The following is a 27,671-nucleotide window of genomic DNA, read 5'->3' on the forward strand; positions in this document are numbered from 1 at the left end:
GAAACTAGGGACCAGCCAAGGCCATCTGGTGGTTTTTGGTCATCTTTATTTATGTATTCTAGTTGTGGCAGATGAATTCCAAAAATAGTTCCCGTTATTCAGCTCTGTTTGTGTATATACCCTTTGCAGCGTGGCTTCGGATGGCCTCTGATCAAGAGATAGCGTCTAATTCCCACCCCTCGAGTCGGAGCTGGCCTTGTGACTGGCTCTGGCTGATAGAATGCAGTGCCATGGCCATGTGCCACTTTCAGGCTTAGAACTGGAGAGGTCACGCGCCACTTTCAGGCTTAGAACTGGAGAGGCCACGCGAATTTCTGCCTGCTCTGTCACCTCCGTGTGAAATTGCTAGCTGGGTTAGCATCTGAAGGAGTGATGAACCAACTGGAGGAGAGTCCATGTGTCCCAGAGGGGACTGGTCCAGACCAGCTGGGCCCAACACGTGAGCGCCCAGATAGCAAAGAGCAGCAAAGCTGCTCACCAACCTGCAGTTGAGCACAGGCACGTGGGCAAGCCAGCTGAAACCAGAAGGCTAGATGGTCATTGTGAAATACATTCAGGATTTGGGGGATTTGCAGCATGATTATGGCAATAGATAACTCACACATCACTCAACAAAAATGTGATGGGCACCATGGCGATGAATGAGATACCCACTATGCACTCCGAATGCTATGATCTATCACCCAGTCGGGGAAGGTAAGACTTCAGCTCTCTCCTCGGGTGGTAAACTATTAATTGCTTGAATGGTTAAAGAGTGCCTATGGTATTTGAAAGAGGGAAGAGTGAATGGACATTTGGAATGGCATTCCTGATAGTCTGGTGAACTGCTGGACCACAGCCCCTCATTGAATGAGACCTAAAATGACCTAAATGCATCCTTCCCTTTGTAGACAGGTACCAACCAACACAGGCCTAGGCAGGGCCCATTTAAATTATCCCTCAAAAAAGGCTTTGTAAATCTCCAAAGGGAACACATGACCCCTTTGTAGTATAGTTGAACACCTTATAAATAATGTATGCTGTGGAGACAAAAGACAATAAAATTTGGAAGCCACCTCCTATGAACTCTCTGAACTTTAAAGAAAATATTTGTATTAATCTCAAGCAAATGATCCTAGCATTGATCTACAAAGCATGTGAAATTTGAATTCCTGTTGGGACAGTTCTCCTCTTTCCTATCTTAGTCAATTTTTGGATTAAGAATAAAAACAAAGAATAAAGGCAAAGTGATGGAATAGTCTAGGCCACATCATGCAGTACAGAACCTGGAGTCAGCCTGCTTGGGCTTGGAATCGTGGCTCCTCGACTTTCTGTCCGTGTGGCCTTGAAAAATTGTTTAGCCTATGAATGCCTCAGTTTTCTCATCTGAAAAATGAGGATGAATGGAGTTGGGAAAGGTAAGTGAGGAAATCCATGTAGAGCGCTGCCCTCATCGGCTTGATACCAGTGTAGCAAAGTGCGGGAGCCGGGCTCCGGATGAAGAGAAAGAGGCTGGTTTGGCTCACAGCTTCGGAAAAACTGCAAATCCAGACCACACAGCCCCTTGTTATCCACATTTGACCTCATCCCAAGACCACCTTCAATCCCAAGGGTCTTGAATTGGACCCTCTAACCATGTTCAAATTACAGCAAGCACCCAGTAGGAGGGACAGCCAATGATCACCACATACTAGACTCCCAATGCTTCTGTTATTGATGAAGTCAACATTAAGTACTTTCCTATCATGAGTTCATTTTTAATAGGAAATACTTTTAAGTTATCAACAATCCTTAATTTGACAACTAAAGTGTATCAGATCATTCTTTTCCTTTTCTGTTTATCTAAAGAAACATCTCTCCAAATGAAACTATGGCCACTAGGGGAAGAAGAAATATTTCTTGGTGTTGTCATGATTTCATATTTTTTGTTAGTCCAGTTCCTTAATCTGGTTAAGATGCAAAGTTCTAAGAAATGTGGAGTCCATTTATTCTAGAGTTTAGATCTATTCAGAGATTTCAGAGCGTATTAAAAGAGGACTCATTGGCAATGAGTAAGATACATGCTGTACCTTGCATTCTAGAAACAGTGACAATGTGCTCAAGTTTGAGGAAGTTCTACACATACACCCCAAGATCCTAGTACATATAAAATCCCCAGAGGGAAGGCCAGAATGACTAAGGTGCCACTGGGGACGCCTATATCGCGTATCAAAATGCATGGGTTCAAGTCCCAGCTCCACTCCTGAGTCCAGCTTCCTACCAATGTGCTTCCTTGGAGAGAGCTGATGATGGCCAGGTGCTTAGGTCTCTGCCACCACCCACATGGGAGACCTGTCTTGAGGTCCCAGCTCCCAGCTTCAGCCTGGCCCAGGCCTGGCCATCACAGGCACTTAGGGGAGTAAACCAGAGGAAAAGATCTCTTCTCTGAATCTCTCTTTCCTCCTCCCCCTCTCTGCCTTTCAAATAAGTAAAAATGAAAAAAATGCCAAGGTCAAGTGGATAACAAGGGGAAAAAGTAAAAGATTGAAGCAGAAAGCGTGGGCTGGATATTAATATAAGTCAGACATATATTTGCAACATTTATAACCTAGATATTTTTACAAAAAAAACTGCAGGAAAAAAAGTATCTTTGTCCCCAACAAAGTGATGGGGTGTTGAAATCTGGAGCCACATCTAACCAGTTTCTCTAAGAGACAGAACTTAGTTTCTCTGAGAGAAACTACTGAGGTCTGACTAGCCAACTACATCATTAAGGAAACAGAGAAAACCTTCCCTGAGAGATAAGCTTAAATACAGGCACGTGTTTAGTCCAACCACCCAATAAGACAATTCTGATTTTTAATTAGATGACACACTTTCTGCAGGTGCTTAGAGAAACTCATATCACTGGCGTTCTGATACTTTCTAAAGGGTTATTTAAAGGAAGAACATCCTTGATGTTTGGAGACCTAAATATTATGGACAAATAAAAACAAAGCCATTTACTCACTGTTAAGTAGTGTCTGCTCAGTCTTCCCCTAGGAAGCTTGACGGATAACATTTTTTCCCCACTGTTTATGGGAAGGGCCATGAGGATGGCACAGTCACTAGTGCTAAACAGCAACATACGTCACCACCAAATCAGAGCTAATATGTACTTGGTACATGGTAGGTACCAAGAATTTTTCTAAGTGTTTTACAAGCATCAATCAACTTAATCCTCACAATGACCCAACGAGGTCAGAAATATCATTCCCATTTCCAAACAACCCAGTGAAGAACATACTAGTATGATTCCCATTTGATAGGTGATAAAATTGAGGCACAGATACGGTAGGTGACTCTCATACGGGTATGTCACTAATAGGTAGCAGCTGGGATTTCAGACTCAGGTAAGCTGGCTGCAAAGTCTGTGTTCATAATTTCTATTCCAGACTGTCTTGCCCCGAACTTAAATGAGACAGTTTCGTTTTTTCTGTTTTGGTCACTAAAATGGTGCTCAGTAAATGCACATATCAAGAAACATTTTTGAATAAGCGAAAAATTCACCCCCAACAGATAAAATGGTGATGCTGTTTTCCAGGGTTTTCCTCATCCTCACCCTCTACCTTCTAAACTGCCTTTGGGACTTTTCTGCCAGTAAATCAGACTCAGGGAAAAAAGAAAGAGATGCAATTCTGTTATTAACAACTTAGCAATTAAGTGCTTCATAAGTTTCAGACAGAGTAAAGTCCTGGGGCTCTCCCTTCCTCAGTTTCCCCAGCACCACACCTAACCTGCACCAGCTGCCTACCCAAAGCCTTCAGGAGAGAACCTCCTGAAGTCCAAGCCCCATCTTGGGCAGCGCTGAAATCAACTGTCCCAGGACAGCAGTGGGAGGGAGTCACAGACACAGAGCCAGGGCCCCAGTGCCATGAGAAAAGTTGGAGTTGGCAGCCGCCTGGCCGGCGGGGGGGTGGGCGGGGGGATTGTTGTTGGAGCGGCTGCCGCCTGCCCATGGCAGTGGGTAATTGCCGGGTTCATTGTGTGCACGTGGGCTCTCAGGTGTGTTTCCTAAGCCAACATAAAAAGAAAATGATAAGGGCAAGTGCACGGAGGTGTTTATGTTTTCAGCTCGAGCCAATTGCTTGAGACCTAAAACGACAGTCAGCGCAGATGGAAGGGTGCGGGATTAAGACGCTGACCACAATGGAAACTCAAACCTCTTTTGCAGGACGTGCCTAGTGCCCAGCTGTCATCCCCTGGTGCTGAGTGTAGCTGCCACCCAGCAATTAGCACGCCTGGGCTCTCCTTTGGAAAGGGGACAAGGAAGAACAATACCACAGCAAGTGCTCCGGCACCGCAAAGCAGGTGAGTCCAGCATGGACAAAACCAGGCAAATGATCCCTTTTGCCTTTGTTTCTCACTGTTGGATAAACCACTAGCAAGGTGTGCCTGGTGGTTAACACTTGTCCAGGGCCGTGAAAGGCCTGTGAGGAAAAACGGAAAGAAAATCCACCCGGCTTGCCATGAGCTTCTACTTCATGGGTGATATGCGTACTTATGCATATCTCCTGTCTTGGTCATCAGTGGGGGTTGCCAGGTAAAATGAACCAATTTAAATTGTGTCTAGCTAAATTTGCATTGCAGATAAACCATGAATAATATCTGCTATACAGATATCCCCTGCAATATGGGTGACATGCTAAGAAAAACGTATTCAATGCTTTTCTAAGATGAAAAGTTAACAATGCATTTGGGGCAGTTGCATGGTTTGGTTTGGTTTGGTTTGACTAAATATGGCCATCCTGCCCTCGTTACTTCCCAGAAGTTTGTCCTTGAATAGAGATAAACTTGAATTTCAGGATAACTGCTAGGCCAAAAAGATGATACTCCATTAGTTGAGCAGTCGAAGTCGAGCGGTTGTTTCACCTGTTTTCAGTCAACCCAAAAAAGTGTAATAAGCTAAAACTCCTTAGATTGGATAAGTGCCTTGAAGAAAGATGGAAATCTTGGTGTTGAAAAGTGTGTATTTTTGTAGGTGAAGGGTTCGGAACCTAAAAGAGCTGCTTGTTGGGCTGCCTTCCACCTACCTTTGCAAGCAGATCCTAGATAGCCCACAGTACAGCACAGCCTAGGGAGAGTTGTCAACACAGACTCATAACTCCACCAACTCTCATTTTGAATTTCCCTTGGCAGCTCTGAAAAGGGATTCCCTGGCAGACAAGCCAGGGAAAAACTACTGGATCAGCATGAGTCCATGGTTTTGTCTGATTGACGCGGGTGATGGAAGCCTAGAAGGCTGTTGTTGAACACTTGAGTAGATTCAAGGAAAAGATAGGTTTTGTGTGGGATCAAACACAAGTGGCAGCAGATGTATAGCTCAGCCATCAGGCAAGATAATCTCCGCATATTAAGATGCTGCAGAAAAAAAGATTAATCATTTCATTTATCATGACATCAGTTATCTCCTCTAGATCTGCCCTTCGTGTGGTCAGCTAACTACAGGAATGGGGAATGCCGCGAGATAATGTGTTGTGTTGGGGCTTGCTCACACATCCATGCCAAGTGAAGGCAGCAAATAGAATGAAATCAATATCCTGGCCTTGCAAGGGGATGAGGGATGTATTATCTGAGTGTGTGAGTCTGTGTAGCTTTTAAAGCCAAACCTAGTACAAGGTCATCTGTGTTCTAGAAGAAAACAGCTTATTATTGATTTTTTTCTCAACCAAATATTGCAATTCTAGAAATTATATTCTTCTAAATATGAGCAAAATATTTGGATCACAGTGTATGGTGCAGCCCAAATCATTCTTCTGGGAAGTGTTCTGGTTACTTCCAATTGCAAAAAAAAAAAAAAAAAAAAAAAATTAGGGGGCCAGCACTGTGGTACAGAAGGTTAAGCATTCCAGAGTGCCAATTTGAGTTCTGGCTGCCTGCTTTTGATCCATACTCCTACTAGAAGATGACTGAAATACCTGGGTTCCTGCTATCCATGTGGGAGGCTGGGATGGAGTCCATAGTTCTTGGTTGTAGCCTGGCACATCCCTGGCTGTTATAGTCATTGGGGGCATGGACTAGTGAATGGACCATCTCTTTCTCAATCTCTATTTATCTATCTATCTATCTTGCTCTCATTCTCACTCTGCCTTTCAAATAAATAAATATTTTTGAAAAATACAGGAAATGCCTGCCAGGTGGCATGTGCCACACTAGCTGTGTTGCACACTGCATCAAGCAGTCCTTAATGAGACTCTCAGGACACTGGGAAGACTACACTAACTCAATCGCCCAAATGAAAAAGCTGGATCTTGGCTGCGTCCATTTCAAACTGTCCAATGCAGTGGCTAAGGGAAAAGGGAAAAACAATGACAAACAGGTAAATCCCACTGCTATTCATCCAGGAGCAGTGTGGAACATTATATGCGAAATCCTACCAATGTTTTAAACAGTTCTATTGGACCCGAAGAATTTGAGGGGCCTAACAATAAAAGTCATTTGATTTTAAATTATAAGTATACCTAATGGAATATTTGTCATTTAACCATTCATAATATACAATTCAATAGCTTTAATGTCAGTCGCATTATTGTGCAACCAACAGCAATATTAATTTCCAGGATTTTTCATCTTCTCTCTGAAACACTCCCCGTCACCCAGGGGCTTGTCATTACTCCCTCCTCTCAGTTTTGGTAATCCTCCATTCTACTCTCTGTCTCGGAGAATTTGCCTACTCTGGGTAACTCATGTGAGTGGAATCACGCAGTAGCTCTCCTTCTGTGTTTGATTTATTTTAGTAAGCACTATGTTCGCAAGACCTTCCCTGGTGTAGCCCATCTCTGAGTTCTGTTCCTTCTAACAGCATGAGGATGTCTCGTCCTATGCGTACAGTACGTTGTGTTTATCCACCCATCCATCAATGTCGATGGATCCACCTTTGGAAAAGCCATTGGGTTTTTGTGTTCTCTCACCCTTCCCTTGTCCCACGCTTAGATAGGAGTAGACCTACGGCCACTCTAAGTCGAACACTCAAATCTGCACACTAGATCTGACTCCCATCACTGCAGTTGGAGCCTATTGGGCTGCCCTGTTGGCTGTGTGAGTGGGGTGTGGTGAAGCTCCTGTCTCTACAGCCTCGTGCTGTCCATTTAGCCCTGTCCTCACCCCACTCTGCTGGAGAGGAAGAAGGGAAGGGCAAAGGCTAATGTCTGCTGCTGCTGTGAGACAGCTTGGCTCTCCCTGGGCTTTGCACACATTCCTCTGCACTCTCTCATGGATTCCCCACTGGCTCCCCCATTAGGCTCCGTCTCCTTCAACCCCTGACCCAGGGGCTGGGCCCCTCTCCAACCTGACCACCCCCAACTCCTCTGACCCCACACTGTGGCCTCTTTGGGTTGAAACCTCCTGGCCTCAGCAGTCCACCTTCTTGGGCAGAATCCTTTTTTAAAAAATACCAAGCCAATATCCTACTTGGGCTTTTCATAGCTAGAGATTCTTAACAGGGTTTGCAGGGAATTCCGAACACAGGTCCTTGCATTGCACACTGTGAGAGGCCACGTCTACTTTCCTGGTGATAGGACACACTCTCTGCACGGCCTCACTCAAGTCGCTCTTACGTGATTTGCTGCCCCACAAGCCTCAGCTGCTTCCGTGGGAGGAGAGGACTGGAGCAGCCATGCTCAGCGGCTGCCTCTGAAGTGGGCTCCTGTTCAAAGTCTGCTCTTGCCTTTTTCACATGCTCACTGAGGAGCAAGTGTCCAAGTGGCTCTCCAACACCTTGTGTCCCACACCCCACTCGGCTATCCAATACCTATCATACCTTGGTGGCACAGGCAACACTTTCACATCCTGCCAAGACCCAACACCAATGGCCTCTGTGGAAGGCGACACCCATATCTCCAGAGGGCCACCTCATCAGCCCGTCTCACGCGTAAACTCAAAATCTAGCTGTTTCGTGGAAAGCAGCAATAGAGAGAACTCTAAAGCTTTCTTTGCATATAATTTCCCTCTATTCTGTGAAGTAGGTGCTTATAAATATTTTGGAATTGAATTGAAACAGAAAATCATATAACCAATGTGGCTGTATCTGGACATGCATGTGTAATAATTAACTTCATATTTATTAGCTTCCTATTCAAGTGAGGGAGGAACTGCCTGCCTGCATTCCAGCCAGCTTGGATGTGAGTCTTCTGTTTAGTCTGAGGAGGTGTCACCAAGGAAGAGATCCTCATTGGCTCCTTCTTTTCCAGTCTCTCGAACTCTCTGTAGGCTTTGTTTATCCTCTGTGTCTCTCTCTGCTCAGCATCTAACTTTGCTCCCTCCCCACCCTCCCTGGTCTTGTCCTAGGCTCCCCTTGTCTTGATTGCACATCTCTTGCCAGCCTCTCTCTGGTCCTTGCTCCTCCCACACTCCCTCTCTATGCCCCTCCCCCTTGCTCAGCTTCCCACGCTCTCTTACTCTGCAGCGTAACTAGCTCTGCCCCAAGGCCTCAGCTGCAGCTCCACGCTGGTGCCTTATTCATGTCTGCCTCTTTCCCTGCAGAACTTATAGCCCAGATAATGCGTGACATAGACACCCCCAAACTCCAAGGCTTCAAACAATAACCATTAAGTATTGCCCGTGCCGCTATGGGAAGGGAGTTGGTTCTGCTGGTCATGGCTAAGTTTGGCTGACCAGTTCTTCTGGATTGGACTGGAGCTCACTTGAGTGTCTGATGGTCGGTTGGCTGTCAGCTGATCTGACGTGGCCTCAGCTGGGATGACTGGCCCTCTTCCTTGCCTCTTACCTTCCAGTATAACTAGCCTAGGCATATTTCTTTTTTATTTTTTAAAGATTTTATTTATTTATTTGAGAGGTAGAGTTATAGACAGAGACAGGAAGAGGCAGAAAGAAAGGTCTCCCCAAATGGCTGCAATGGCCAAAGCTGAGCCAATCCGAAGCCAGGAGCCAGGAGCTTCTTCTGGTCTCCCAGGAGGGTGCAGGGGAGATTAAGTGATTAAGTGATTAAGCCCTGAGAAAAAGATCCAAAAAGACAAATAATGTTGGAATGAAGGGGTAATGACTAATTCTACCCGAGACTAATACGCGTCCATTGAGGTCCTGATAATAAAAGAATGAGAGGGAAGCCGGGTTGCTGTGCTGTGGAGTATCCTTGTTGGCTGTACCTGGGTGTAGGGAAGGATAGTCATCCCAAGTCTGAGCAGAGTGTGAGAAACCCAAACCTAAATTCACATAGATGGGAAAAGGACAGAGACCGCTTGGAGACGAGTTTTGGGATGAAGATAAAATTAAGTATGCGCATACATATGAAGATGCTTCAACGGGTCCATGGAAAACACACTGAAAAGATAAGTCTGTTTTAGTGTAAAAGTTTTTCTATCATACAGTTTTTTCATAATTTGCTCTTTCCATGATTTTCAAAATGCTAATTCATTAATTTTCATCTACTTGAATATCAGAATGACAGAGAGAGAGAGAGAGATCTTTCATCTGCTGGTTCATTCACTAAATGCTTGCAACAGCTGGGACTAGGCTAGACTGAAGCCAGGAACCTAGAACTCCATCTGATCTCCCATGTGGGTGGCAGGGGCCCAAACCCTTGAGCTATCACCTCCCAGAATGCATTAACAGGGAGCTGAACTGGAAGTGGGGCAGCCAGGTCTAAAACCAGCCACTGGATATGAGCTGCAGGCATTCCAAGTGGGGGTTAACCTATTGCACCATCATACCCACCCCTCCATCAGCTTTTTGAAGACTCATCATATGTGTGCATTTCAAATCTTTGTGCCAAAAACAAATTTATCTTTTAATTACATTTTCCTTTTTTTTATTTTAATTTATTGGGGCCGGCACTGTGGCATAGTGGGTAAAACTGCCACCTGCAGTGCCCGCATCCCATATGGGCATGAGTTCAAGTCCCAGCCACTCCACTTCCAATCCAGGTCTCTGCTATGGCCTGGGAAAGCAGTAGAAGATGGCCCATGTCCTTGGGCCTCTGCACCCACATGGGAGACCCAGAAGAAGCTCCTGGCTCCTGGCTTCAGATCAGCGCAGCTCCAGCCATTATGGTCATCTGGGGAGTGAACCTGTGGATAGAAGACCTCTCTCTCATTGCCTATGCCTCTCTGTAACTCTACTTTTCAAAAAAATAAATATTTTAAAAATGTTATTTATTTTCATTCCATCTGAAAGAGATACAGCAACAGAGATGGAAAGAGATCTCCTACCCACTGGTTCACTCCCCCAAAAGCCTGCAACAGCCAGGGTTAGGGTAGGCTGAAATCAGGAACTGAGAATTCAATCTGGGCCTCCCATATGGGTGGCAGAGACCCACACACTTGAGCCATCATCTACTACAGGGGTGGAGAACATCCAGCATGCAAAGCTATATAAGGCCCACAAAATCATTTGGCCTGGCCCTGCCAAAGCAACTGTAGGCAAATTCAATGAATCTATAGTAGGCTAATTTCTTTTTATAGATTGATTTATTTATTTTGAAAGTCAGAGTTATAGGGGAGAGGGGAGAGAGAGAGAGACAGATCTTTCATCTGCTGGTTTACCACCCAGATGGTCGCAATGGCCAGTGCTGGGCCAGGCCAAAGCTAGGAGCTTTTTCGGGGTCTTCAATGTGGGTGAATGGGTCCAAGTACTTTGGTCATCATCTGCTGCTTTCCCAGGCCATTAGCAGGGAGCTGGATTAGAAGTGGAACAGCCAAGACATGAACAGACACCCATACGGGATGTTGGCATCACAGGCCACAGCTTTACCCACTGTGCCATCGCTCCGGCCCCTAGCTAACTTTTAAGTTGACAGTTTTTGTATGGCCCACAGATGATGTTATAAATAGCCAAATGGCCATGGGCAGAAAAAAGCTGCCCCACCCTTGAGCTACTGCCGTTCCAGAATGCACGTAGGCAGAAAGTAGAGTCTGAAGTGGAATCAAATCGGGCACTGCTGTCCAGCAAGGGATGTGAAAGTCCACTGCTATGTGAAATGCCCTCCCTGCCAGCAACTTGCTGAATTCCCTCCTCCATAAATGCACCTACCACAGCCAGAGGGGTCAAAGCAGAAGCTCTCCCACCGGTCATAGGAATGGGGTGATTTACAAAGAGCTGGGCCAAGAAAGCAAGAACAATGAAAAAGAACAATGGGGCTCAGTATCTAACAAAGACTAAGGCACCACAGGATCAGGTGAGAGATCAGGTGCTGAATTTGAACACGTGTGTTCCCTAAACTTGTTTTCATTGGTAATGACATTCTGTAAACAATAAATAAAATAAAATAAATAAAATCTTCATAGCTGAGGGGTTTTTTAAGAGTCCCAGATTTCAAGATTCATTAGTTTGATTTGCAAAACCCCTTGGTATCTACTGAACAACAGCTCTGAGTTTGAGGAAGATCCAAAGGCCCAGGTCACACCTTGGGCAAAAAAAATGATGTCCTTAAGTCTCCATTTGGAACATCAAGTTTGAGAATTATTACAGGAGTAATGGGAAAATCTGAAAACGCACAGGGAAACACAGACAGCGCAATATCCTCATCATCACTGAAGGCCATTAGAACTCTGATGTGCCCTGAAGGCAGAGAGCACTGATGGAAACCAGATGAGCTCCCTTTTTTTAATCCTGCAAATGCTTGCCAGTCCTCTGGATTCCCTTACTCTGCTGGGAAAGATGATCTCCATGGAAGTCCTCTGTAGGAGACAGGGTCTATGATAGATAGATGATCGATAAATATGTATCAAGTATATATAGAGTATAATAATTTACAAAGAGTATAAATACCTATAGGAGAGAGAACTATATACTATGTCTATTCAAATCCTTGTTGATACAGCCATTATGGAAAACAATATAAAGTTTCCTCAAAAAAATTGAAAATAAAATTATCAGGTGACGCAACAACCCCTCTTTGGGATATAGATATATAGATATGGATCTCCTAAATGATTGGAATCAGGATCTCAGAGAGAGATTTGCAATTCCCTATGTTGATTACAACACACAATTCACAATGGCCAAGGCAGGGAAATGACCTATCTGTCCATGGATGGATGGCGGAGCACAGACAACGCAGTCTATGCACACAGCGGAATATCACTCAGCCTCACAACGCAGAGCGTCCTGCAACACGTAACTAAGTGAATGAAACTTGAGGACTTTATGTGGAGGCAAACAAGCCAGTCACAGCCTCCTGCAGGATATCAGCCACGGAGCCAGCTAGACAGCCAAGGTCCCAGAATCGGGGAGCAAAATGACACTCACCAGGAGGTGGAACAGAGGGACACCAGAGAAATTACTGATCAGTAGGCATAAAGTCTCGGTCCTGAAGCTGAATGACTTCTAGAAATCTGCTGTAAGACAGTGTGCCAATACAGTACTGTGCTGTACACTTAAAATTTGTTAAGAGGGTAGCTCTCATGTTAAAAGTTCTTAGCATAACAAAATTATACATACATACCTGTATGTGTGTGTGTATACATGTGTGTGAATATTCATGTATGCGTACATTATTCCAAAGTTTTAAAATTCATGCAGTTTTTTCATAATAGGCATTTTCATGAAATTCATATAATTAGGTGGATGAGAGATGGCTAGCTACATAATAGATATATAGATCAATGATAGATCAATCGATCGATTGATCCCAAGTCTCAGTGATGGCGTTCTGTGACGGGATGTTCACAGCCAGCCCCAGACGTCTGAAGCTCAGAGCTCAGTTTCTTCTCTCCACTTTGAATAAACTAAACACGTGAGAGAGAGATGAAGTCAGAAGCAGAACATGGACAAGTCTCCATTCCTACCTCCTCCCAGAAATCCAGCCTCTTTCTGACCTGGCAACAGCAAGGGAAGGGAATTTATAGAGGAGGAAATTAAGACACACACCACACAGTTTTTAAGTGGGGGATTTTGTTTCTTGGTAGCATTTGCCATTTTATTTTATTTTATTTTGACATTTTGAGGTCCTGAAAGAATTTTCAGCCTGCCTTTGTAGGAATGAATGATATCATTCCAAAAGAACATTTAATTCAAAAATTAAGTGATGAACACCAAGAATTCCCCCAGCATCGGCTGCAGGGGATTTTTTTCCAACTGGTTCTTGTGTGAACCTCTAATTCAGAGTCCAGATGCCGCGTCTTTATGAAACCTGGCAAGTACAAAGGCTAAAATTCACACATTGGCTCTTTCCATATTGAAATGTCAACCACAAGTCTCTTTCCCATTCCATTCAAAACCACTGTGCATGGTCCCATTAGTGACAGATCTCAAAGGACCCCAGTCAAAGAGGTAGGGTCAACAGTCCCTGCTGGGGACAGCACTGTGGTGTAGCCGGTAAAGCCACGCCCTGCAGCGACGGCATCCCATATGGGCACTGGTTGGAGTCCCAGCTGCTCCACTTCTGATCCAGCTCTCTGCTATGGCCTGGGAAAGCAGTAGAAGATTGCCCAAGTGCTTGGGCCCCTGCACCCATGTGGGAGACCCAGAAGAAGCTCCTGGCTTTGGATCAGCCCAGCTCTACCCATTGCGGCCATTTGGGGAGTGAACCAGCGGATGGAAGGACTCTCTCTCCCTCTCTGCCTCTTCCTCTTTGTAACTCTGCCTTTCAAATAAATAAATAAATAAATCTTTAACAAAAATTCCATGTGGAAGCTTGCAAATTTGCTCACCGCCAGGACAAGAGGTTGTGACTACGATGAAGAATCCAACGTTCTGGAAGCCAGGTGCTTTGATCAGAGCCGGAACGTGAACTGGCATTTGTCACACAAAACAAAGCACAGAGTCATAGATAATCTCACCCTCATGAATGCTGGTTTCTTCAACTCAGAACAGTTTTAGTTTCTTCCTTTCTCTTCGCTTTCCCTGCCTGGATCTCATGCTAAAATTAGCCTCAAGGTTGGAGGAACTGACTGGAAAGTTCAATACCAACTTAGAATGTTTTCCATCATTCGACCAAACCTCGAATGCTGAACATTTCTGGTTTGTTTAAGTTTCCCAGCTTCACCCTCCTGGTTTCGAATGGCACCAGGAACAGAAGGGCCCAGAGCTCTGGAAGGAGAAACTATTCCAAACAAGCCTGCTGGGCCAAGGCAGGCCTGAGAGGATCCAGACACACTGGAGAGAAGTGGCCACAGCCCTGGACCCTGGCAGGCTTGGCTGCTACAAGCGGGCCCCACGGGAGGGAAGGCCCTGCTCTTGGAACAAAACTCAGAACACGGCATCTGCAAGGCAGGGGCTGGGGAGCAGTGGCAGGTGTTCCTTGCGGGGGAGGACAGCTCAGGGCAAGGCTGACCAGGCCACCTGCAGCACGGCCCGCCCCGTGCACACGTGGTGAGCATCTGGAAGAACTCGCAGGATGAGTGGGTTTCCAAACTGCAAACGGAGAGTCTGACACCCTGGAGGGGAAATGTCTCCTTGTTTATACCCACGTGGCCACGGGCTAGGCAGCTGGAGCACTGTGTGGTGTGTCAAACCTCAAACTGTAACCTTGACCCAAACACGGCGCTGGCGATGAGAGGTCTGAGCGACAGTCCAAGAAAGCGCTACCTGGCAGGACTTGAGCCATGCCTCTTGCGGGTTTCTGCTCTCTAGAAACATCCTAGACTGACAAAACTATGGCATGAAGAGCAGGAGGTTTCAGAAGACTTGAAGGAAGGGGAGATCTCAAAGAATGTAAACAACCCCGGGGTTGCTCTTTCTTCACTCCCCTCCTGCACGTGCAAGGCTACCCCCAGGGCAATCTTCTGACTGTCTCGTGTACCGGAGTCACTTAGGGACCTGTAGGCACCAACGCAGGTTCTGATTCAGCAGACCTGGGCCGGAGCCCAAGACTGTGCTTCCTGACAAGTTCTCTGGCGATGTCCGTGCTGTTGGTCCCCTGTCCACGCGCACGGCCGTGGGGCAGTTTTAAGTCTTTCCTTTGAAACCACTGTAGTTCAAGAATCTTTTCTATCGTGGAACAGCGCTCATTTGATGGGTAGCTTTCAATACCTTCCCTCCCTCCAAAAATCCTACTTCCCTACAGAGCAATACAGCTCCAGCTACAGAAAGTTAAGACATAGCCGGCGCCGTGGCTCAATAGGCTAATCCTCCACCTTGCGGCGCCGGCACACCGGGTTCTAGTCCCGGTTGGGGCGCCGGATTCTGTCCCGGTTGCCCCTCTTCCAGGCCAGCTCTCTGCTATGGCCAGGGAGTGCAGTGGAGGATGGCCCAGGTGCTTGGGCCCTGCACCCCATGGGAGACCAGGAAAAAGCACCTGGCTCCTGGCTCCTGCCAGGATCAGCGCGGTGCGCCGGCTGCAGCGGCGGCCATTGGAGGGTGAACCAACGGCAAAGGAAGACCTTTCTCTCTCTGTCTCTCTCTCTCACTGTCCACTCTGCCTGTCAAAAAAAAAAAAAAAAAAAAAAGAAAGTTAAGACATAAATACTAAAACTCTGCCTTGTCTATAAAATCCAGCATCGTGAGGACTTAAATGTGCCCCTTTAGCTAGAGAACCAAGAGACGGGTGAAGAGAGATGTGCTCAGGAAAGAGGAGCTGCTCCCCGCGGGTCCCCCTCGGGCCTCGCCAGTTACCTAAAACTATCAGATTTGCCAAGAGCAGGAGATGTGCGTCCCCTGAAGCTTTGCTGTCCAATTTAAAAATCATCGCCGAGCTAATTGTTGGCATAGCTTGCAAGTGTTTGGAGAGCATCGCGGTGGGAGCACACGGTTTTGGAAAATACTGGAAACTCATGCCACGCAGAGATAAGTCAGCAGCCTTGTCCTCCCGGGAGTTCTGGCTACACCAGATCTTGGCGGGGGGGGTGCCCATCTTTCCCCTGTTTTCCTGGCTGAAGGATCTTTATCATAGCTGTGTGCGGGACCGCGTATGGTACTCAGGGAATGAAAAGGTCTGGAAGGGAGAATTTTCACTGAATTGGACGGCACACAGGTCTCCTCGTAATTAAAGGGTTACGCAGCTATGGGTCTCTCCGCCTTTGCTGGGATTTTTATAGGGCCATTAAAAAAAGACACCTGAGCATACCCCACGCCCACCCCCACCCCCACCGCGGCACTTGGAAGCTGGAGCCAATCTGAGCGAGGGTGGAAGCTGCCACACAATTCCTTGGCAACACCACAGTGCCTGCAACTGCTTGGGTGCTATTCCCAAGCCAGCGGCCCGGGGGCTGAGTCACTTGCAGGAATGAGGAGAGAGGGTGTGGATCAAGGCCCTGACTTAAAGAATCCTAACCAGTTCTGGTTAAAATGGGATTAAGCATTTCTCTAGGCAGTTCACTGATGACAGACGTGGGTTTTGGGGTGTTTGTTTGTTTGTTTGTCTTGGGCTCCTAAGAGAGAGGTAGACGCCAAGTTTGCCGGCAGCTGGCTGAGGTTTGAGTTATTGTCATCACCTGGAAGAGGCCCAGAGCCTCTCTTCCCCACCCCCCACCACCAACTGCTGGGGAGTTAGGCTGTGGCTGTCCTGCCCGTTAACCCTGGGAAAGGCAGCGCAGTGCCCGTGTGCAGGCCTCCACAGGCTGCCCCCTGGTGCTCCAGGGAAACCCTAGCCCTGACCAGAACAGCAGAGCCCCAGGCTGCCAGCCGTCTCTCGGATCTCACGTGTCCCACGAAGACCCCGCTGGGAGCAGTGCACCCTGGGCTCCAGCTAGGCCCGCAGAGAAAAGCCAAGAATCCCAGCAATTAGCTGACACATCCGAGCGCCTCGCCGAAGCAGCTGGACACCTGTGACTAAAAGCATCTAGGGAGTTTCTCAAGTGAAATCTCCGAAGGACTCATCGGCTGCTCTGCTTGCCTTGCCAGCTCATCGTTAAGTGTGAGTCGACGCTGGAAGGGCAGCTGCAGGTTCCAGCCGTCAGCTCTCAGACCCCTTCCCAGGAAGGCTGAGTGCAGGGGAGAGAACGGGGCCTGAGGTGGGCTCAGCTGGGCCTTGACTTCACCAGGACGTCCTGTGACGCTGGATCACGGGCAGTGTGCACCGAGGGGCCACGTGAGCCCAGTGTGGCGCTCTGATACATAGAGAACACAGATCCCGCATCGAAGAACGCAGATGTCGCTAGCACTCTTGCAGAGCTGCCGACATTTGGCAAAGCTGCCTCTCACAAGTCTGGGAGAAAGCAGTCTCTGGGGTTTCGGTTCCTGCTTCCGTCAAAAGAGGAGTAAGTTAAAAAAAAAAAAAATCGTGTCCGTGGCTTTTGAAAGGCCTGGGAGTCTGAGGGCACGGTTGGGGTGCAGAATTCCGCGGAGGCACCCGTTCCAAGGGACTGTCCTGGGGTTCAGGCTCTGCCGTGGCCTCCCAGGGCAGTGGTGCACCAGCTGGAAACCCAGGGCTGGGGTCTCGGACCCTGCAGTACAGTTTCTCTTGAGCGATGACAAAAAGGATGCTTTTGTTGATCAGCAGGGGAAACCGACAAGCAGGATAAAGCTCCCCAAGGCTGGGGTGGTCTGCACGCCCCCGCACACAAAAGTAGCCTGCTTCTTTAGGACTGACCCATGTGGGCATTGCACAGGCAGAGCGTGAGCTCATGGGGCCCATCAGCCAGCCCCCCCGACAAGGGGCCGCTCCCGAGAAGCCCCTCCTCGGCTTCCTCTGGCCATGGTGAATTCTGGAAGTCTCACCAGCTACCTGCACTGACAGGTGTTTTGGGCCGGTTGAGCTGAGCTAAGCCAAGGCAGGCCCAGGAAGCAGGTCTTCGCAGGTGAAACTCGCTTTTTCCTTAGCCTCCTAACCAGAGTGTGTGTACAAGTGCCAATCCCTGTTCTCAGAGACACAGGGCCTCCACCCCCGTACTGAAACAGAGGTGTGCAAAAATGTCCATGGAGGAGGAAGAAAGCCACATACGTTTGATTTCATTACACGGACACTTTTATCTCAAAAAGGAAAGTGCTCTCCTTTGGACAGGCTTTAAAACACTGATAAATCGCTAGCCCCTTTTAGGGGTCTCTCGCCTAATCTTTTTTTCCCCCTTGTCATTTCACTCACACTGTTACACTCTTGAATAAGGACTGACTTCTTCCCCCACCCCCACCCCCCCACACCCCCTGCCGCCAGCTGATTTTGAGCATTCGAAATGACAGGGTCCACATCCTGTGTATGTAGCATCCCGACGACCGACGCCAGCGTTGAGTTACTATTGAATAGGCAGCAATGAAATCCTTATCAAAATACTCAGTAGCTTCCCAAACCCACAAATACCAAGAGCAGGAGCTGAGCCATCCCTAAGCCAGCAGAGACCCTTGCGATAAGAGGAGAGACCGAGCCACTGTTCTTCTGCATCCCCTCTCTCTTGAAGTCTCTACTGGGCTTTGTGTTTGCACTGCCTGGGGGGCAGGGCAGGTGGGAGAAGGAAGAGAACAGCTCAGAAAGTACAAAAAAAAAAAAAAAAATTGACCTCACTTGGCGTCACATGACTGGCAAGAACCAATGAAGCCAGGCCGTGGAAAGGGGAACAGTTAAATTTGTAATTTGGGCTGTGTGAAAACTTCTTTGGGTCTCACAGACAACCACAGAACCACAAGTTGGGTAGGCTGGCAGTGGCAGGAGGCTCAGCCCAGTGTAGTGGTCAGCCGGCCGGGCGACTCACCCTGAGTGCAAACCACAGGCTATCAGAGTGGCGCACAGCGTCAGCCCACAGCCCCGGCGGGCGCGCTGCTGGGTTTGCTCTTTAACAATTTGAATATTTGTTTGCACCAAGGTACCTTTGTGTTTTTTTTTTTTTTTCGTAGAACTCGGGGAGTCCCAGGAGTACCCAGGCGGAGGTGGGGAGGGGAAGAGATGGAGGGAGCCATGATGGGCGTGAGGAGGTGAAGGCGGTGACCTTTCTTGGTTTTCACTCCTAAGGTAAAAGACACCATTGAACTCCCGCCTTCGGCAGAGGGTGCGATTTCGGGAGGAAGCTATGGCTTCAGACAGCATATTTGAGTCATTTCCTTCGTACCCAGAGTGCTTCATGAGAGGTGAGTACCGTGCTGGTCTTCTGGTATCTGCTTGTGTTCAGCTCTGCGCCCACAGCAAGGGGGCAGAGGGGCGCCTGGGTGCCCGTCTGTGTCGGAGTGGGGGAGGACTTGTCCCCGAGGCCGGTGATTGCAATGCTATTGGATTACCAACTCCTCCGAGGGCAGCGCCGCCGAACTGTTTTTACGCATACTTGGTTAAGCTGGTGAAGTGCTGGGTCAGAGGACGAAGGCAGCGCGGTAGCTCGGGCTGCTCTGGTTTAAAGTCCTGGAGATCAGAATGCTTGCACAAAGCTCCCCCGGGTTTTATGCGTGCCGTCCCTTGCCGGCAATGGAATAACCGTGTCTGAGTTAGCCTGAACTTTGCACGCTGTGTGGCCCGGACGGCAGCCTGCCCTGGGGGCTTAGCAGGCACACACGCTGAGCAAGCCAGCCGGGAAGGGCTGGAGCCAGCGTGGGGCAAGAGGCTCTCGGATCTGCCCTGTGCGTCAGCCAGCCTGGAGGTCTCAGGCTCAAAGTGGCGACTCGGCTATCTCCAACACGCAGAGAGTATTGGAGCCTGGCACACTCGCTTAGGTTAGAGTTGTCAGGTCCAGGCTGTGCTGTTTTCCTGGGCGCCCCCAGGCAAAGAGGCAGCCTGCATCTTTGAAGCGAGAAAGCAGGTTGTGACATCCCAGGGTCTTTCTCTTTCTCTCGAAGAGAGCAAGGAAGGAGTTTCCCAAGTCCAACGAACGTTCTGGCAGCTTGGGTCCGTGGACTGCACGCTCACCAACGGGAGCACTGGTGTGCAAAACCCCTACGCACTTTTGCAACCAGACTCTTGAAACCTGCAAAGCTAGGGCTGAGCAGTGAGTGTGAGACAGTGTGCCGCCCGGAGGCATTTTGTGTATCTTTCGTGGTAAGAGAGGGCAGTGCTTAGCCGAGGAAAAACAGTAACATGAAAGACCATGAAGGCGTCGGAGCACCGGGGCTGGGCTTTGGCCGGTACCTGCAGAATGTGGCTTGATGGTTTGGCAGAGCTGGAGCGGAGTGGGCTTGGATGGAAGACTAATTAATTTTCAGGCTCTTGCATGCCCCCAAATAGTGTCTGCGCCTCGTTCTCTATTCATGCAGTCAAGTGAGCAGGGGAACGTGGCGGGCTTGCCAGCCGCTCGGTCACAGCAGACGCCGCTGGGAGTGCCACATTCCATTTGTTTCTGGATCCCTGAAATTTAAAAACTTGACAAAGATGTGTGTGTGTGTGTGCGCTTGTGCGTGTATGTCTGTGTTTGTGTGTCTGTGCATCTGCGTGTGTGTGCTTGTGTGTCTGTGTGTATGTCTGTGTCTTATTTGTGTGCTTGTGTGTCTGTTTTTTGTGTGTCTGTGTTTGTGCGTCTGTGTCTGTGTATCTGTGTGTCTCATTTGTGTGTGTGTTTGTGTCTGTGTGTGTTTGAGTGTGTGTATATCTGTGTGTCTGTGTGTATCTGTATATGTGTCTGTGTGTCTTGCTTGTGTGTATCTGTGTGTATCTGTGTATGTGTGTGTCTGTGTGTGTGTATCTGTGTGTCTGTGTTTGTGTATCTACATGTGTGCCTGTGTCTGTGTCTGTGTGTGTCTTGTTTATGCGTGTTGGTGCCTCTGTGTGTGTATCTATGTATGTGTGTTCCTGTGTGTGTGTCTGTGTGTCTGTGTATCTGTGTGTGTATCTGTATCTATGTGTCTTGTTTGTGTCTGTGTGTATCTGCATGTGTGCCTGTGTCTGTGTGTGTCTTGTTTATGTGTGTCTGTGTGTGTATCTGTGCGTGTCTTGTTTATGTGTGTTGGTGCCTCTGTGTGTGTATCTGTGCATGTGTGTGTCTGTGTATCTGTATCTGTGTGTCGTGTCTGTGTGTGTGTGTCTGTGTGTCTTGTTTGTATGTATCTGTATGTGTATGTGTGTCTGTGTGTGTCTGAGGGAAAGGGGTAGGTCTAGGCGGACACACAAGACAGCCAGCCGTGAGCTGATCCCCAGCTTCAGCCGGAAGGGTTTCTGAGCGCTCTCCACTGGCAGCGGGGAGTGCAGTCGACTCACGGGGATGTGTGTGAGTCACGCATCGCATCTGGCAGCGTCGTGGGCGCCGTGGGGCCAGGGCCCTGGCTGAGAGGCTGCGCGGGGCTCCCTCGCAGCGTTTCCCCTGGGGAAGCAATATTCGCAGAATAAGAGAAAAACGAGCTTCCTGCCTTCCTGCACTTCCAGCGCCCTCTCCAAGCGCTGACTGTTTCCTCTGTGATCAACCCCAGGAAGGCAGAGGCAGGACATTTTGCTGGGATGTCAGCGTGTAGGGCTGGCCCTGGAAGCCGTCCTTAGAGAACGAGGGCGCAGGGCGACCTGTGCGCACACCAGGAAACAGGCGCCCACGGGAGCCGGGAGCCCAGCGCCTGCGCCCTGCGCCCTCAGCCAACCCCGAACAGGACTCAGCCAGCTCCCCGGGGGGCGCCCTGGAGCGGGGCGCGGCCCTCACCCCAGCACTCAGAGGGGCCATCTGAACAGGTCCTTTTGCTCCTTCCTCTCAGTAGGAGGAACACAGCACCTGCCAGACTCTAACTCGATCATGTAACTTGGAGAATTAACCTCAGAAGGCCAAGTGGAGGCTTGGCAATTTCCTGATTAATTTCAGACAAGTAATCCATCAACAAGAGGCTTTAAATTGTCAGGATGAGCTGTCCCCATCGCTCAGCCATGCCGGAGAAGTGACAGCATGTTTCTTTGGGTGCCATTTGGGGTTTTTGTTTTTGTTTTTGTTTAGCACCTGATGGGAGCAGGACCATTGATACATTTTTTCTCCTCTTAATTTTCTCGGTTTCCCCGTTGCCCCCACCCTGCATGCTGCCTGCTAGACCAGACCTCACCACCTGTGACTTTTAGCATGGGTCCCTTCCCCCACTGCAGCTCTAAGCAGGGCCTGGAGGCAGCATCGTGTTTTCTTCCTGGGGTGACATTTGTCAGTCTGTGCCGTTCTCACGATAGGAGCCCTCTGAGTTTCTCTAGCCAGAGAACTCTGGGGAAATTGGGGGTGAAAAGAGAAGTGGGGGGCTGGGAGGACCACCATCGCCGGGTTCTGAGAGTGACACAGGCTGAAGGTGAGCGTGGCTTACCGCAGAGCATGGCTGCGTTTTCTGTCACGCCGCACCAGCTTGTCACTCAGTTTGCTTAGGAGAGAAGATGCGATGCGATCAAGTTGCCCCGGGACTTGCACACACGGTTTGCAGCATCCAATCCTTTCAGAACCCGAGCTTGGTCCCTTCAGAAGGTGCAAGGTACCAACAGAGAGAGCTGTGGTGGGTACAGGGGTTAGAAGCCTCGGCGTATACGGATTTTTGCAAAATGTCTCAGGTAGCCTGGTTCTTAGAAGTGGCTTTAGTGGTCTATGCAAAGCCTGAATGCTGATATGCTCGGAGTTCCTAGAACCACAGGTAGAAATCTCAGCCACGCCACCCCCTGCTCTGGGTGTCTTCACGGTGCACTTGCTCCGCCCGGGGAAGGCTTTCTAAAGGAATGGCAACTGGCCCGGTGTGCTTTTGTGGAAACCCCGGTTTCCCCTGGTTTCTGAAGGCTGTCGAGACACTGCTTCAGGTTCCACTGCAGATTTCAGCTCACAGAAGGCCGTGGATTAAACCATCTGTGGCACCGACCTCGGTGCAAAACCCACATTCTTTTTTCTAAGGCAGCCATAGCAAAATATCACCGACTCGGTGTCTTGAGCAGGAGGAATTTGTTCACCGTAGTGGAGGCCAGAAGCTTGGGGTCAAGGTGTCGTCTGGGGCCTCTGACCTTGGCTTGGACATGAACTTTGTCTCTTGGTGGAGTGTCTGCACCTTCTTCCTCTCTTCTATCAGGACATAGGTTGGATTGGAGACCATCCTAGTAACCTCATTTTATCTTCACAATCTCTCTAAACACTCTGGGGTGTTCATGAATTTCAAGGGAAATGCATGATATGAAAAAAAGCTATGCCTGAACATCAATATTTTTTTGCATCAAAACAAACATATCTTTTAATCCCATTCTCCCATGAGTTTTGTGGAGGGGCCCCTTGAAGTCACAAGTTGAGGGTCTGGGGACTAAGACTTTCACACATGAACTGGGGGGCCCCAGTGTGGCCCTAACAGTGTCTCAGTGAATCTGACACCCCCAGGGACCAGCAGGAAATGGCTGCACGAGGCCTGCTTTTCTGGGTGGTGCAGACTGGGACCCTCACAGGCCCTACGTGCAGTGGAATTTCACAGCTGAAGCTCTCCACACATCTTGAAACTATATTTTAAAAAAGGTGTGAAGAGCTATCTAATTCATAATCATGCCCTTTGCCATGCAATCTCTTTGCATATTCAGAAATGCTTGAGGATGACAAAATGACAATTTTGAAACCTTGAAGTCTGAAGAGAGTGGAAAGCAGCACCCAGAAGCAGCTCCTACCCCTGCTCTGCTCCCTCCTGCACCATCAGAGGGGCAGCAGGTGGCCCTAGGTTGAAAGGGCACGTTGCCCCTCGCAGCTTTTGAGCAAATGAGTAGCTGGGAGATTCCTGTGTCTTCTTGAAATAGATCAGAAAGAGACTTTCAGAAACACACGTGATCCTCTCCTCAGGACGCCAAGCTGGTGTGGAGCTCGTGACTTGCACACACACACACACACACACACACATACACACAGAGACTTGCACAGAAACCAGGGCTCAGCCAGGGTCAGCCTGGAGCAGAGGGCCTGGCATTGGATCAGAGCAGCCACTCTTAACAGAGTCCGAGACAGGAGAGCTGGATGGGGGTGGGAAGGAGGTGACATGCTCAGATAACACAGGGCTGGTCTTCGCTTTTTTCTGGCTGTGGTCACATATTTGAGTCTCAGGTGTCTCATCTGCAAATCGTAGAGAGTGGCAGAAGCTACGGTGAAGGGAGCTGGGTTGATTCAGTTCAGTAACCTGTGCCAAGTGCCCAACCCGCCCCCAAAAGCCAACAGTTGATATTAACCGTGGCCATGGACTTTCACTTATGTTGCTAAGGTGCTCGCTAGTCAACTTCTGCTCCAAGACAGGAGAGGTCGCCAGGGCTTGGGAGATATCAGGGGAGGCTCTCTGAAAAAGGACACAGGAACTGCAGAAGGGCATGGGTGGGGATGGAGGGACAAAGGGCAGAGGGAAGGATGGGCCTGGCAGAGGCAGGGCCGTAAGACCCTCCATGGGGGCTGGGAGGCAGCAAGTGCGTCGGCCCACCTGGTGGCGTCTCAGCCACAGGCCATCCTGCCTCTCCTCCAAGAGCCCATGAAGAAGGCAGAACAAGACCGAGAACTCTGTGTCACTGAGCGTCCCAAGCACAGCTCTTGGATAGGGGGACTCTTGGGGGCACTGAGTCTTTGACCGGAACACAGGGACAGCAGAGATGTTTCCCCTCCCCGAGAGTTCTGGGAGTTTCTTGTAGAAGGAGCCCCTGGGCTTGTGGGGCAGCAGGCAGGCTGCTGTCAGTCAATCTCCTTGCTGCTTGGCGACATTTGTCACCAGGGACTTTGAGACAGCTCTGGCGGGAGGGGAGGCCCACACCGGAAACTCCAGCAAATGTTCAGTTTCTCAGGTAACTTCTTCGTGACCCAGATGAGTCAGTAAATGTCTGTGTTCCCACTGCAGTTCTGCAAACAGTGCTAGTGCCGTCCAAGGCGAGCCTGCCTCGAATCACTAGTTCCTGTTCGCAATCTTTGAACGCAGCAGAGAGAGGCACTGGAAACCACGGCGCGGGTCGGCTTAGGCCCATGCAGTGAGCGACTTCTGGAAGGACTGTCCTAGCTGGTAGGAAATACGAGGGTGCTTCAAAAGGCCATAGAAATAAGACTCAAAAGAGAACTGTGTTTAGTTCTCTTTAAAAGGTTTTTTTAAAAGGTTTTACCCATGCCCAGTTGTTTTTTTCGTAATGCACATTATTCCATGACTGTTTTGAACACCCCTAGTAGGTATCGTGCTAGTTTATACATGCAGACTGTCCGCACTTCTTCTCAATCTTCATTTTCATTATTCTCATTCAGCAGAGAAATCTGCAAAAATCACTCTGGTGCCTAAACAGGCATTCAATTCACCAAATCACATGGGCGGCAAATGCTTCTTCCTTGACCATCCAAGTGGTTCCTCCATCAGTGCCACCACGAGGCGTGGCAGAGCACACCTTTGCCTTGACCCTCCCTGCTTCTAAAAAAGCAAAGATCCTTACAGTGGCATCACCTGAATGGCCCGGTAAGATCTTTACAAACCATGGACATCATTAGCCACAAAGTGGCTCCTTAGCACAAATCGGAGTTCAAAGCCTCCTGTCACCTCTCTCCGACATGCTAGGAAAGGAAGCTGGGACTCTCCTAGGATTTGCACCGGCTGCACGCTTGGTTGGAGGGACACACTGCCTTGCGTCCCTGAATACGTGTGTGTGTGTGTGTGTCTTCCCTCTCCCCTCCTTTCTCTGGATAGCACTGAATGGTCCCAGAGAAGGAGCAAAAACAGAGAAATGAACAGGACATCCACAAGGAAGGCTGCCTTGCATTACAGGACAGAAAGCAGCACCCTTGCTGGGCCGAATCTGCGAGGATGGGGCTTGGCTACAGGTCAAGGAACAGCTGGCTCCAGTGGCTTCTACAGATGGGCACTGGTCTGTGGGGGCAGGTGGCCAGGGGTGAGCTGCCCGGGGCGGTGCAGTGGGACAGACACACCCAATGCCTCTGCATTTTGATCCCACCTAATGGCCCCCACCTTGGATCTGTCCAGGCAGGAGGGAGACGGGGACTTGGGAGGCCTCCACCTCTTCTCTTAAAGGGCCTCGCTTTTCAGTTCAGAAAAGGAAGCCCTGCTGGGCAAACATGCGTGTCTGGTAGGCCAGAGCCGTGGCACAATGCTGACCGGAAGGAGCTTGCACAATGCAGAGAAGCCCAGATGAAGTCTGGGAGTGGACCCCAAGCCTGGCGACAAAGGCCATAGCTAGGCAGGCTGTGCCCTCCTGGGATTCCTCGCATCATCACTTCCAGTGCATGTCGTGGGGGGGAAACACAGGGGGAGCGACTGAGCTCCCACTGAGTCTTTATTGGAAGTTGCAAGTGGAGGCTGGGGGGCGGGGGGGGGATGTAGCCTCCATTCCCTGGAAGCCACACAACAGGACACGGGGTGGGTGGTGGCAGAGGAGCCAGCTTGGTAGGACACAAGGCCACAGCTGTTTTCAGGTTCCCAGCCCACGCATCACACCTGACTCTCTCTCCACGTTACAGCAAAAGACAGAGAGCCAGCAGCGCCATCCCTACGAACCCAACTCACCGGGACCCCCTACCTACCTGGCCGTGGCCTTGGTGGTCCCGCGGGGAGGTAGGGACGGGTGGCTTCTGTTTGGTTTCTTTTCCTCACCTCTTGAATTCTCCAAATGTCATCATCCAACATCCTAAACTGCTTTTTAATTTAGAAAAATTGAAAGAGAATTCTTTCTTATCGAATTCCTTAAATGGAACTGTCTTCTAAACGACTCGCGAAATTGACTTTAAGATATTTTTATCTTTTATAGAAACACAAAAGGCCGATAGATAATCAGGCGGTAAAAACTTACTCCTACCTTGTATTTCTGCAAGCTACCGAGCAGTTTCACTTTGTGATTACTGGACTTGTCTGCTTCCTGAGTGTGGATGCAAATCTCCCTCCTTGAGAAAGTCCGAAAAGAAAGAAAAGAAAGTCTTTATTCAGTTTTTTTTTCCTCCCCTGAAATAAGAAATAATGTAAACCTTTCATTTTGTGTTGCTGCAAGACTGGTATTCATTTCGAGAATTGTTGATCCTGTGTACCACCCTGCCCTCTCATTCCATGGGCCCGTGTGTCTATTTTTGGATGGATTTCTTTTTAAACAGTTCCCCGAGACATGTTAGGGGCCCCACATGGAAAAGGTCACCCAAAATAGAAACCTCAGTTTGCCACTTGGGCCTGCTTACCGGTGCTGGTGAAGGCAAGACTGATGCTTCTTTGTGTAACTGCAAGGCCCATGTTAAATTGATTCGAAAGCAGGCACCCAATGTGTGAAGGCACAGAGGGCTGTGTGCCGGGAGAAGCAGGCAGCCCTCGCGTTCTGCAATCTACTGTCTCTGCCGGCCGCCCGGCTCGGGCTGCTGGCCCTGCGGACACCCCCTGAGGAGACAGTGATGCCTCCCAGCGACCTTTGCTGGGAGAGAATGAGATGAGAAGTGAAATGGAGCTGGGAGAACACCCTGTCTTCCCTTCGGGGGGCGAATGAGAGGTCTCTAAAAAGTTCATGGAAATGCGTATTCCAAACATGCACTATGCGCGCATTTCAAAAATGTTTGCACCAGCAGACACTTACCTTTTCATGCCATTTTTTCCCCATGAAATTGCTGAAGTACCTTCATGCCTCCATCGTGATCGGCATTTATGTCCTTCTAAAATAGTGTGGGATTTCAGATTATTTGATCACTTGCAGATATGAAAGATCTAGAAAACATTGCAGTGGTCAGCTGGCCAGACAGGGGCATGTTCAAAAGACCAAGCAGAAGTCAACGCTGAGCCCACGGCATGCTGTTCCACGGTCTCATTCATGCTGTTCCACGGTGTCATTCCAGTGGGCTCAGCTTTCGCAGGGAGACTACAAATGCTGTCAGAGAAGCAATTTCCTTTCCTATGCAACATTTTATAATTAAGTTTTCAACATTTGCTCTGTATTCTAGACTCAAGGTGTGCAAAACAAACATAGGCTAATAAAATCCATTGGCTGGGGCGCCATTTATCCCAGAGCTGTGTTCACCCCTGCCACAGCC

The 27,671-nt window shown here is 49.0% G+C and overlaps 1 protein-coding gene across 2 annotated transcripts in view; it reads left to right on the plus strand.

The window, feature by feature from the left end:
• The first annotated feature begins 18,415 nt into the window (after window positions 1–18,415).
• Window positions 18,416–27,671, plus strand: part of RUNX1 (RUNX family transcription factor 1) — a 253,508-nt gene continuing 244,252 nt past the window's right edge. The window contains exons 1-2 of one of the 2 annotated variants that reach the window (XM_051833591.2): window positions 18,416–18,626; window positions 18,773–18,888. In XM_051833591.2, coding sequence (XP_051689551.1) covers window positions 18,831–18,888 — 58 coding nt within the window. In that variant the 5' untranslated portion in view covers window positions 18,416–18,626; window positions 18,773–18,830. The remainder of the gene's footprint in view (window positions 18,627–18,772; window positions 18,889–27,671) is intronic. The other variant, XM_051833590.2, reaches the window with a different exon arrangement.

The sequence above is a fragment of the Oryctolagus cuniculus genome, chromosome 4 (assembly GCF_964237555.1).
Source record: "Oryctolagus cuniculus chromosome 4, mOryCun1.1, whole genome shotgun sequence".
NCBI classification, from domain to species: domain Eukaryota; kingdom Metazoa; phylum Chordata; class Mammalia; order Lagomorpha; family Leporidae; genus Oryctolagus; species Oryctolagus cuniculus.